This window comes from Zalophus californianus, chromosome 4, assembly GCF_009762305.2.
Source record: "Zalophus californianus isolate mZalCal1 chromosome 4, mZalCal1.pri.v2, whole genome shotgun sequence".
Taxonomy (NCBI): domain Eukaryota; kingdom Metazoa; phylum Chordata; class Mammalia; order Carnivora; family Otariidae; genus Zalophus; species Zalophus californianus.
Window position 1 is genome coordinate 186,526,865 of NC_045598.1, and position 13,599 is coordinate 186,540,463.

Here is a 13,599-nt window from a genome sequence, read left to right on the forward strand (position 1 = left end):
AGGCTCTGATCAACCTGCTGCCCATAAACCACCAGCAGTCCTTGATGTTGCCCTGTGTGATCTGAGTAGCCTGCTCTGCCCCACACTGCCCACGCCTCCTGCAGGTGGAGCTAAGCAGACCACTCTGTCTACACCCGGAGTCTCCGGGTATTTCATTGCATGCGGTTCCACTCACCATAATATCACTGCCAATAATGAAGTGACCCGATTGCCAGGGAAATTCCAAAAGGACTTCTTTGAAGGGTAGCTATGACCAGAGCTTTCGACTCTACTGGTTTTTATGTCTATAATAATCTTTACTACCTCTATTTGTATCTTTAAAGTTAAGCAGATTTTCCATAGTTCTGTCTTTTTATCTCCTTGCTTTCTCTCTCTTCCATCCCTATAGGGTTTTTTTGTTTTGTCTTTAAAGATTTTATTTATTTGAGAGAGAGAGAATGAGCGGTGGGGAGGGAAAGAGGGAGAGAGAGAGAAGCAGACTCCCTGCTGATCAGGAAGCCCACCACGGGGCTCAATCCCAGGATCCTGAGATCATGACCTGAGCCGAAGGCAGACACTTAACCGACTGAGCCACCCAGGTGCCCTCTCCATCCCTGTTTTTCTCCTTCATACGGTATGACTGATCTACATATTCTCCCAAATGTACTAATATAAGTATTTCCTCTTGATGCCTATCCTTACTTCTTAGGCAATAAGCTCTAGTTTTGGGACGCAACGCTCTATTACACCTGCTGGGAGTCCTGGATGCCCACTAATACCCAGCCTCCTCTGAGTTAGAACCGGGGCTGTCCTTGTCCATCCTTCTCCCCAAGGTGGGAGTGTTGATTCTGAGTCCTCCTTGTACCTGGGAAGCTCTACCACAACTGCCAACTTATTCAGTCCTTTGTAACTAGCTGATCATCGGGATTGATAACAGGATGACACTTGCCATCGTCTTCCTCCCTCACTTGACTGTAGCCAACCCGTCACAGCCAGGTTTGTCCCGGGGAGAGTGTGTTTTCCTTCAGCCAGGTTCCCCTTGCAACAATGCGCACACATGGCTACACCAAGAGTGGGCCTCCATTTCCAAAATTCAATGCCGTTTACTGAGTGTCGCTATGTACGTTGCACTCTGCTGCGCACTGCTATGTAGTGATAGAGGACGGTTTACCAGTGGACAACAAGCACCCCACTGCCATCCTCCTGCTCACCTGTCTGCCCAACGATGGAGGCGCTCAGTCTGTGGGGGATCCTTGAGGACACCTTCAAGGTCACTCGGATCTGGTAATACCTAAGGAAAGAACAGAGGACAGGCTGATGAAGATCAGACTCCTTACGGTTGGCTTCTTCTACAAGTACAGGCCAAAGGGAACCACGGGAGTTTCTAGGCAGCGTGCACAACCATTTGGCATCAAGGAGGGACAGTGGGAGAGGGCTAGAATGGGACCAAGATGGACACAGGAAGTTGAGTTGAAGGGAGATCATGGGAGACACATACAAGGTTGGTGGTAACAGGGAGAGGGAAAGGGATAGATGGGTTGGCCACATGGCACAGGTACCTCAAGGGGCATAGCTTTTGTTTGGTCAAGAAAGTCCATTCTATGGGAAAATGGAAGCTTTAACACGCGGTGCAAAATCCATACATAAACTGAGTCGCTGTCATGTTGCAACACAAACTCTTCCTTTAGAAACACAGCAGCTGGGTTGCCAATCTTAGGGGCCCTGCCAACCACTCTTCCAGCATATATCTGCGTCCTTATGTGTAATGCATCCCTCCCATTTCCAAATTCCACCATTTCAGGACATCGCGCAGGTTCCCACACTATCAGTGACCTTCCTATCTGTCCACGTCCACCACAGGTGCAGAAGTACCTTCTCCAGGTCCCTGCCTTTGCCATTAATGGCCCTTCTGCTCACAAGCACTCAGGAACATTTCTGGCGTCATGCTGTTCTCCACTTCCACCGATTTCAAGCCCACTGTGAAATGGGATGTGAATAAAACAAAGTGAAATAGAGGTAAAATGAACCATGAACCCAACAGTCTCCACTGGCTCATCAAGCGTATGGCTGGCGGCAACACTGCGCTGTGAATATACTCATAGAAGATTCTGTTGACAGGCTCGTGTTTGTTGTACGTGTGTGTTGTGTGATAAGCAGAAGAGATGTAGAGCAAAGGACACTGGTGGTAGATTCATAGCCGGAGTTTGGGTGACATCATTTGTGAGCTGTGTGCTTTTGAATACACCACACAACTTCTCTGAATTGTTTCTGTATCTGTAAAATGATGATAAAAAAAAAAAAAAAAAAGAAAGTACCTCCTATGACATCTGCTTCCGGGAAAGATGGAGTAGACATACTTTTCCTCATCCTACCCACTACATACGACTAAAACCTCTAGACAGTATATGGAAAACAAACAACAGATTTTTACAGATGAAGAAGAAAGCAAACAGTTTAAGGACCTCAAGGTCCAGATAAAGACATGGTGGTGAGTTCTCTGCGCTTCTTTTTGCCCCGTATATCCCAGAGAGAAACCAACCACCCAGAAATTCTAATGGCTGCACAACAAAATCCCCAGCAAAAATGCCTGCTTTCTCTTGACAAAGGACCAGAAAAGGGGCAGCCTCATGAGATAGAAAACTTTTAGACAGGAGTAGCTGTACTCCAGCCACACTACACACAAAAAATGTGACCTCACCCCCACACATACCAGCAAAGGCCAAGTGGGAGCCTCGATGTCACTGGCAAGCTTTAACAAGGCACCTTCCTCATCTGGCAAGAGAAGATCTTTGAGGAGGGAGCCAGATTTTCACTACTAATGAATGGTGATGAGAATCCCACCTTTTTAAAGTACAGACCATGTGGGGGGCCTGAGTTTCTACCCCCACCCAGCAGTAACGAGAGCACATGGATGCTCAAGGGATTTCTGACAAAAGTTCAAGAGCAATTCAGTGGAGAAAAGGTAGCCTTCTCAATCAATGGTCCTGAAGTGCCTGGATATCCATAGGCAAAAACCAAACCAAACCAAACCAAAACCAAACAAAAAGCTCAACTTAGATCTCACACCTTCTACAAAAATTAATTCAAACTGGATCATAAACCTGCATGCAAAAAGTAAAACTATTAAACCTTCGAGAAGAAAAATAAAAGAAAGCTTTAAAATCTAGGGATAAGTGAAGAGTTCTTAACACCAAAAGAATGATCCACATACAGAAAAATTGATAAACTGGACTTCACCAAAGCTAAACACTTGTGTTCTGTAGTATGTGCCATTAAGAGGATTGTAAGACAGGCTACATGGTGAGAGACAATATGTGCCAATCACATGCAGTTGACCCTCATTATTCACGGATTCTGTATATGTGGATTCTCCTACTTGCTAATGTGTTATCTACACCCTCACACACGGTGCTCAGGGGCTCCGTGGTCACTCAGATGTGTTCCCAGACGGGCAAGTTCTGACTCCCCCGTGCACCTGTTTCACCTGAGCTCAGGCAAGACCACACTACCTTCTGTTTCCAGTTCTTATGCTGTAAACACATGTCCTCTGCAATCTATTTAGTACCCTTTTATTTTTTGTATTTTTGTGCTTTTTGTTGGTGACTCTGCTAATTAAAATGGCCCCTAGTGTAGAGCTGAAGTGCTGTTCCATGTCCCTAAATGCAGGACACCAGCAGAGGCAACAGTGTGTTAGATGAGCTGCGCTCAGACCTGAGGCATAGTGCCACTGGCCATGAGTTCAATGTTAGTGATCAAAGACAGATAGATGATATAGATAGTAGATGACAGATAGATAGATAGATAGATAGATAGATAGATAGATAGATAGATAATAGACAGATGATAGATAAATGGAAGGATAGATGATAGATACATAGTTGGATAAATGGATGGATAGACAGATAATAAATAGATACATAAAAAGACAGCTAGATAGATGGCACTGCCTTATACAGAAACACACCTAAAACAAGGTTACATATTGATGAGCTGATAAACATGTTGTGACCAAAGGCTCCCAGGCCCTCACTCTATGTGTCCTTGGGGAGCCATGGCTCATTACACAGAGGCAGTTTACTATTACCGGGAAATCCACGGGGGAAGCACCATCACAGATCAGCTCAACTATCTGTGTGAGGGAGACTGAGGCAGGGGAAGCTTCCCACCCTGTCTATAGGAGACCACTGCTCCTTAGCAGTCACTAATTACCACTGTGCAGAAAGGTTGACTGTGTATTGCTAGATCTTTGGGGTTTTCAAGGGAAGACAGAAATTTGGATTTTTAATAAAACCTCTTTAAAATGTGAAATGTTGCTTCATAAATTAGTGACAGTGACAAGAGCATTAACAGCAACAGTGAAACAATGAGGGGCGGCCACCACATTCACAATCAAGCTCCGTGTCTCCAGAATGGAACACATTTGCAGGCCACCTCCCCATGCGCCAATCATCGGCAAACGCTGATGCATACGAATACAAGAGGCCGCTTCTGGTGTTTCTTTAATAAAAAGACCCAAGCATTGCAATAATTTCATCAGCAGAGGAAGATATGTAAATCCCATCACTACCACCACCAGTTTTAGTATTCTAATGGCTTCTTCTCTGAACACAAAATGGGTCACTCCTTGCCAGAGGCAATATATCACTTTTCTATCAGGCGGTGCTTGGAGCAGTTACAGTTATGCACAAGACTTATTCAGCACCGCTCACCAGGGTCTGGACCAGGAACTTCCATGTAGGCAATCCTGTTGCAGCCTCTATAAATCCTCTGCGAGAGAAAGCACCATCTCAGGGGCTACCCAGAGAAGAAGCTGGAAATATCCAACTACTTATCCAGTAGCAAAGGGCAGCCAGCATTCTAATCCGGAGATAAATGTATGTTTTTAATTTTTTGCCTGCAACACCTCACAGGAATCACATTTCATTGCATTCATTAAAACCTTTTATAACCAATTCCAAAGCACTGTCTGAGTTCTTTTTCCTTAAAAGCACTTGATGTTGCTGAGTCTTACTTCAAGGAATCAGACATCATTTTGAACTTCAGAGGCATTACAGGCACATGTTGAAAGAAATAAGTTTCCATTAGATTGGCTAAATTGGGCTCTGCCCTGATTAAATAGAATGCTTAAACCCCTTTAATAATTCTCTTCTATCTGACACAAATTGCTGCCCGGTCATAAATCCATAAACCACGTGTCCTACCGGACATACATGATACCGTTTGATCTCTGCAGGAAACCTTTGATACTCTTACTATGATTCCTATCTTAATGATGAGAAAACCCCCCCTCTAGAGATGAAGAGATGTGTCCACATTCACACATTCAGTAAGTAATGTTAGCACATCTCCTGGCATGACTTTATTATTTTCCACATGGATTTCCTTTAGCCACCTTAAATCTACCTTCTTCCAGCGGGGGTCATTCACAAAGACATGATGAAGAAAGGAACAGTTAGCTCAAGTCCTTGGAGGGTGAGCAAGGTGTGGGGGAGTGAGATGCAGTCAGAAGGAATAGGAAGAGGAGACCAGGAAGTAGAAACCTTCAGACAGTGTGCCAGCGTGTTTGTCTTGATCTGCACGTGACTCCTTTTGGGATATAAATACGTATAGTCATTTTTTACCTTATGGGCTTCCATCTGTAAGGGTGGCATAAACTATGCCCTTTACATGATATGGGAGGCAGGATAATGCCCCTTCCAAAGACAGTTACATCCTCATCTCCACTACAACATGTAACAGAGAATTAAGGTTGCAGGTGGAATTAAGGCTGCTGACCACCTGGCCTTGAAATGAGATTATTCTGCATTACCTGGGTACATCCAGTGTAACCACAGGATCCTTCCAAATGGAAGAAGGAGGTAGAAGAGAGAGAGTGACAGGGCAGCGCAATGTGAGAAAGACCCTACCAGCCACTGCTGCCTTCCAGATGGCAGGTGCCATCAGCCCAAAAATGCAGGCGGCCTACAAGCCCCGGAAAAGACAAGGAGACAAAGTCTTCTCTAGAACCCCCACAAAGGAATCCAGTCCTTGCAACATCCAGATTTTAGCCTAGTGAGATCCATTTCAGACTTCTGACCTCCAGAGTTGTTAGATTATAAATTTATGTTGTATTGAGCCACTTAGTTTGTGGCAATTTATTATAGTAAACTAATGCATACAGGCTTTCAAATTTCTTCCTCATGACAAAGCTAAGGGGCAGGAGTGACTACCCCTATGTTAACAATACACAAACTGACTCAGAGAGGTTAGGTAATTTTCCTATAGTCACATGGCTAGTTAACGGAAAGTTTAGGGATTAAAATGTAGGGCCATTTGACTAAACCAAGCTCTTATTGGGGGAGGCAAACGCAGGTGCTTTAAACTTCATTAGGCTCCCCTCAACTTCCCCATCACTATTATCACCAGGAGTCCAATCACATTCTCCCTCTGATCACTAATGTATTTCCCTTTGTTTTCTCAAAAACATCTTTAGAATAGGAATGCTATCTTTTGCTTCTTTTGTATTCCTTAGAGCTCTTAGCACTGTATAAGGAGAGAAGAGCATCTAATAAACATTTGTTCTTGGTTGATTATAGAAATATCCACTACCACCAGCTGCTGGAGGAGGAAAACTATGTCCTATTCATCTCTGTATTTCCAGCAACTTACATGGTGCTTACACACAGTTGGCATTCAAACAGTGTCAGAGGAATGAAAGAAAGAAGGAGAGAGAGAGAAGGAAAGATTGACTGATTCCAAGAACACAGACTCCTTCAAAAACCACGGGGCTGTACAATTCACTCCCAACATCTACAGTTCTGTGACTAAGAATCCACAGGCAATTTTTATGAAACTAACAAAACTAGAAATGATATTCTATAATGGAAATACAGAGACCCATGACATTTTGTTATAATCATTTTCATATCAGACATGATATGCAACAACCACTCTGACCCAGAGACAGGTGACATGACCTAAAAGTACAAATCGCTGTGTTTGCAAAAGGGTCAAAACCAAGACTCTGTAGTCAGAACGCCTAGGTCCCAAAGCCAAATGCGCAAACTTCAAATAATAACTTTCCTTCTCTGAGCCTCTTTCCTCACAGGTGATGATACCTGTACCAGCCTCACAGAACTGTCATGCACTGCAAACAGGACACACATGTAAAGCCCTTAGTATGATGTTCAACCTTTAGTTATTTCACTAAAGAGAAAACATCGTTGTTACTATTCTCTAAGACGTGTGGAACAGACATCGTGTCAGAGCTGTGGTCCCAATCTTTCCAACCTCATGGCTGGAATGAAGCAGGGGGAAAGGTGATGGCTTGAGCGGGACAAGGTTCAGAGATGCCTGTGGCACGTAGTACTCGAAAATACAAAATTGCAGACACCAGAGCTAATGTTCTGTTCTGACATGGCTGTGCCCGCATGGCTAAGAAAAAACCCTCTATCTTTGAGTCTTCTGAGGTAATAGAGCACGTGGTTGTGAGTGAACTCTGGAACTCTGCCCTGACTGGCTGTGGGACTTAACTTGACAATGGAAGAGCCACTGGTCCCAAGGTAAAACTCTCTGCCCTAACAGGGAAGACAGGGTAGTCCTGCCAGTAAGAGAGGCCTTGGTGTTCTAAAAAATTAACTAATAAAAGGAAAAGTACCCAGGAAATGACCAATATATTTTTACTGTACACTCATAGGCTGACTCATCTGTTCTGACAGTGTCCACCCACTAGACTACATAACAGGACTCCATAAGAGGGCTACACACCACTCTGCTGGATTTTATTAGCCTCAATAGCACGTAATGAGATACTTTTTCAAGAAAAACCCACTCTAATATTTCAGCAAAACTTGCCTGGATACTTCAATATGTTCAAAACATAATGATCATAATGATTCAGTCAGATGCCACTGATGTTCACTGGGATGACTTTTCTCGTTTCTTCATTCCCATCCCCTTGCTCATCTGGAAGGGCCCGTGTGATGCTCACACTCTGACCTGTCTGCTCAATAGCCATATCCCCTTCCTTCCTTACAAAGGAAAACCAGTTTTTGCCAAAGAAAGAAACATGCTTAGCTAAAGATGCTCACCCGTCCTGAACTCCCTTGCAGCTAGGAGAGACTGTGTGATCCTCTCTTGGCTAATGAGAGAAAACCATCCGTTGCCAGATGGCGTAAAGAGGAACCCTTTCAAAGGACGAGTCTTGGGTTTCACACCCTGTGGGCTGCCCGTCCTTCCTCTGACTTTGTCTCCTGACTTGATACAGAAAGAAAACACCAGTGGGCATTAAAACAGCCATGTTTTGGCCATGAGGATAAAAGCCACGTGAAAACAATGGCAGAGCAGAAAGACAGAAGCCTGAGTCCTTTGTGTCCTCGGTGACACGGCAGAATGGTCTACTTGTGGATTTCTTGGGACATCTTGTAATTTTTAAGCCAGGGTTAGTCATCTGTCTGATCATCTGAAGTCAAACACAATCCTGATGGATGGAATCTGATTCTAGACCCTACCTGGGGCCACATTTCCTATGGGGGAAAACTCAGAAGAAGTGACATCAGCAACCTGATTTCTCTTACTATCTTTTCTCTGGACAGTAGAAAGCTGAGCTTTCCCTGGCAATAGAGCCATTAAAATCTAAAAAACCAGGTTAGACTTTTGGGTAGAAACAAAGCAGATATTTTTGTCCACTGGAGTTTAAAGCTGCTTCGTGGGGGGAAAGGGTCCTCTCCACAAAGTTGAACCTAACTCATTGCAATGGATTCTCCCAACAGGGTTTAGCTCTAAAGCCCCAGGTGACAATAAAGTGTCTTTTGCTTAATTCTATGGGTATGTTGTGAATCTATGAGGATGTCCTGAAAACTTCAGGGACACGTGTGGTCAAAGGTTGAAACCGCCAACCCCTGCATCCTTTCCAACTGTGAACAAGGCACACCTTCCGCCGTCACGTTGATCCATCGTGCCTAGGACTACGTGGCGTGCGCACCAACAGACAACACGTTTATTCTTCATGAGAACTCTCTGAATTGTGTAATACATTCCCACTTACAGGTACGGAAATAAGATTTTCCAAAGTCCCCTCAGTCTTGGGTAGTTGCCTCATACAAATATATAGATCAGGACTCAGTCAGAGATCCCAGGTTGGTAGCTTGAAACTGGCCATGGTGGGAGTATTTACCCCATGGAAATCAACAAATGTCACGATGGACTTTTCTTGAGCCACTTTTTAAACATTTCTCAGTACGCCACGGTACCCCTCATGACCACCCCTCCATCCTTTTAACCAAAGGAAATATGGAGCCCACACAGATTAAATAAGGGGGCGATTTGGAAGAGTTATAAGAAAGTCACTTTTAGGTAGGACTCCAACTGTTGAGCCCTCAGGAAAAATCTATTTCATTGCCCTGAGATACCTCACTGAAAAAAGCTATACTCATGACACTCATGGGATAATTCTCCCGTGAACAGGAAGAAAGGATGACCTTTGCAAGAGGCGAACCCTGTGAGTATAGATTTCAAAGTCTGAACAAAGGAGCTATACCTCTTCCCCCATTCTCCCCTCTTCTCACTTAGGTTAAAAACAAAGCAAACCCACCGTAGCAATAATGGCAATGATAATGTTTTTTGTCCAACTTAAGACAATTTAAACTGTGCACTTCGGTGTTTTCATTTGCAAATGGGGACGATCAGTTACCTTCTGGAGTTGATAGAGACAAATCGGAATCAGTGTGCAGCACAACACTAGGCTTTAATAAATGGTGGGTATTATTTTTACACATCAGCCTGATTTCCTGGTGAACCACCCTCCCTATTCGCCAGAGCACGTGGCTCAAGGAGCTCAAATCAGCAACACAAGTCGCCTCGTTGGAGATGCCATGTATAAAAAATGAGGTTGCCAGGCTGCTGAAACACTGCAACGTGCCTCTCCATCCCTGCATCTCCCTCTGCTGTTGTGATTCTCACTCCCTGGTGAACCTGTTGTTCCTAGCTAATGAGTCAACCCAGATGGGGTTTCTCATTTGCATGAGTGGCCATGTGTCAATGCAGCTCTCCAAAAGGTTGCTGGTGTCAGTCTCCATCCAGGTCAGCCAGAAAAGAACCATTTGCAGGTAAAATGAAGACTCCTTCTTGACAGCCTGTACGGAAGGGGATTCCATCCCGAGCTACCTGGGACATAGTGCATCCTCAACAAGGGCCAGTTCTCTTCCCTTTCGATAGGAAGTAGCACTGGATTGTCTTCGCAGTTGTATTGCTTGATTAAATGAGGTTAGGCAGAAGCAGGCTTTCACGCGTCTTGCACAGCTTGAAATGACATGGGTAATTTAAAACCTCAGACCAGAAAATCTGCCATGCAAAATCACACTGTGACAGGGGCCTCTGCAGAGAGAATTTTTCTAATTGGTAAGACCAGATCCGACAGCCAGTTCCAAGCAGTTGGAGGGAGAGGCCAGGTCTTTCATCTAGAGGGATCAAAAAAGCGTGGTATGAACATGCACTGGGGAATCCAAGGCCCCGGCTTTCACCTCCGACAAGCCTGGGAGTCAAATACCTGATTCTCCACTTCCTAGTGGTGTGTGACCTTCAGCAATCCATTTTACCTCTCCAAGCACTGGTTTTCTCATCTTAAAAATCAGTGGTTATCAGGAACAAATGGGACTCTATACTAGGTAGAGTGCCTGGCACGATGCATGAGACACTGTAAGCACCAATTCCTTCTAAAATGTAGTTGGAACTATTTTCATCATTAGAACCAGATGTTGCTAATGGGAAGTAGACCTAGAAAGGGGGGGAAGATCCCCAGGAACACCCGGCTAGTTCGCAGAGTCCACAAAAGAACACAAGACTGCCAGTTTTGGCCCATCACCTAATCCATGATACCAATACACTTGGACATAATTTAATTCTAGGCTATTGATATTAAGTGATAAGAAAAGATACTCTACAAGTAGGTAGATAAAATTATCTTATTGTTGCTTTTGGAGACCCCATAAATATTTACAATAACAACCACAACACCAGAGCAAGAGTGAAGGAAGCTGCCCATCCTTGCAAGCCAACCCTGAGTCAGGCACCGTACCAGGTGTGGTACGTGTGATGTGAGATTCTACCTGGACAATATTCAGAAAGGATGGTCTTTATCTCCTCCATTCTTCCTATGTGGAAGCTGGAGCTCCAAAGAAGCAGACCTCACTCACAGACTAATAGAGCATAAAAACAAGTAGTATGCAAGCTCATGGCTAGGAAACCCCAAAGACACAAAAGTATTCTTCAAATTGGGGTCCATTTATACATACTGGCCACCAACAAATGTGGCTGGGGTACAGCGATGGGTAGCATGAAGAGTTCAAGCATTAAGAAGTCATACCAGGGGGCGTATGGGTGACTCAGTCAGTAGCTCAGGTTGTGACCTCAGGGTCCTGGGATCAAGCCCCGAGTGGGGCTCCCCGCTCAGCAGGGAGTCTGCTTGTCCCTCTCCCTGCTCATGCTGTCTCTCTTTCTCTCTCTCAAATAAATAAAATCTTTTAAAAAATTAAAAATTTAAATTAAAAAAAGGTCATACCAGTGACAGTGATGGAAAGAGCCACTGCAAGCTTTCGACTTCATATTCTCACTACTTATTGTCAACTGAACTGACCAATGTGGGGACAAGGCACCACAATAGAGGCTGAGGACCTAGAAAAATGACGAAATGGTCCCCACCCTCAAGGAGCTTACAGCCTAGTAGAGAATAAACTAACTTCACAGCTAGTAATTATAATCCTAAAGAGGCTCTTGGAGTTTCCAAGAGAATGAGATAAAGGGCAAGGTTAGCTCAGAGGAGGAAGATCCTGCCTCGGTGGGAGGCAGGGACGAATTAAAACTGGTCTCTAAAAGATAGTAGGGTGCAGGAGGGATCTCTCACGTCAAGGAACAGGAATGTGAGCCAGGAGGTCAAGGCCAGGAATGACTGGGCCAGTGTCCCATTGATACAGACTCCCCCGAGAACCACAGTGCACTTCTTTAGTATTAGGCTGCAGGCTTTGACCCAGAGTATGATGGAGATGCTGGTAGACAGAGATGCTCTGTAATGGAATTTTGTATGCGCTACATATTGCCATGCCTGAGTCCACCTGACTTATCCAGAATCTGACCCATTTTACAAACGTAAGTTAGTACCGATGAAGCTCACATGTCATCTGGGCTCACCCTTGAAGAATGCGTAAGACTAGGCCATAACGGCATTTGAGGCAGAGGCAACGCTTGGAGAAATGCCGAGGGGTGGTGCCCGGAGATATGTGTAGGGACAGTGGGGAGCTGAGTTTGGCTGGAGTACAGGATGGGGAATAAAGAACTACAAATAGATATTTCTTTCCCAAATATTTACCCTAGTATCTGCTACTGTGTAAACAGATGGCCCACACTACCCTCACCCTTCACAGAGGATTAAGTGTAGTGGGTAAAGGCACCAATTGTGAAATCGAACAGAACTTCTTGTTAAGAGTCAGATTCATCCCCTCCCAGCTGTGTGACCATAGGAAACTTACTCAACCTCTCTGAGCTACCATTTTCTCCTTTGTAACATGCAGATAAACAATTAGACCCAACACACAGGGCTGAGTGAGGGCGACATAAAAACAGTTCAGCACAGCACAAAGTAAGTCTCCAAAAATCATTAACTGATTAACATATGTATTGCCATTATTATTCTAATAAAGAAAGTTTTCATGGAGGCATCGTGCTCCCCTGGGGAGGTACGGTCTTCAGAGTGAAACCTGGGTTTGAATCCTGCCTCTGCCACCTTCCGGTTGTGTGGTATGAGGAAAATCATTCCAGCTCTCTGAGCCTCAGTTTCTTTACTTGTCAAAGAGGGACAACAAGGCCCATCTGGTGGGTCTGCTGTAAGGAGTCCGTGCAGCAGCATTTGCAAGGTGCCCCCACATACCTGTACTCAGGAAACACAAGAGGCTCTGAGCTTCCCTGTGGCTGTTGCCACCATCTGTCTACCTCGCCTCCTCTCTCGGGCCATCTAGCATGAGCCATGTTTCCTGTCCAGGCAATGAGGGCAGGTGAAGCAGGCCACTGAGACCCAAACCAGAGCAGCTAGATAGGGGCTGACAGACAGACAGACACACCTGCCAACTGTCCTCTGGGAGGAAGAATCCCTGACGGATCTCCAGCCCCTTCCATCAGAATGTGTCTCTTCTGAGAAGGAACTGTCACAGCCCCAGTCAGCCTTCCACCCTGAGCCCTGCCTCTTGATTACCGTTGGGTATGGAAACTTCGAGAACTTGAAGGCGGCCTGGAGATTTCGAGGGATTTCCTCGTCTGCGTAAAAATTCCCCATTTTATCATCAATCAAATCTTTATTTCTGCAAAACTGTTCCGACAGAACAACAAAGAAGCCCCTCAGCTCCATGTAACGAAGAGACAGGCTCTGTAATTACAGCGGACGGCATCGGCGCTGAAGGAGGTGTGTTATTGCTGCACACCGCTGGCGGGCGGATGCACAGAGTGGGGGGCCCCCCCGGGCGCGGCCAGACATGAGGGAGCAGCAGGCCCACCCCCCAGCGAGTGGCTGCGAGGCTCTAGGGAGGTGGCGGAACAGGACTCAGCACCACCGGCTCCAGGGACAGCAGCAGCATCATGCCTGAAAACCCCGGGTCA

The 13,599-nt window shown here is 45.2% G+C and overlaps 1 protein-coding gene across 3 annotated transcripts in view; it reads right to left on the reverse strand.

Annotated features, from left to right (window-relative positions):
- The window catches only part of FAM135B (family with sequence similarity 135 member B), a 272,184-nt gene that overhangs the window by 134,884 nt on the left and 123,701 nt on the right, over positions 1 to 13,599 (reverse strand). For all 3 annotated transcript variants that reach the window (XR_003521467.2, XM_027602323.2, XM_027602407.2), the window contains one exon: positions 1,191 to 1,270. Coding sequence is in view for 2 of the 3 variants with exons in the window: in XM_027602323.2 (XP_027458124.1) it covers positions 1,191 to 1,270 (80 nt within the window). In the remaining variant the exon portion in view is untranslated. The remainder of the gene's footprint in view (positions 1 to 1,190; positions 1,271 to 13,599) is intronic.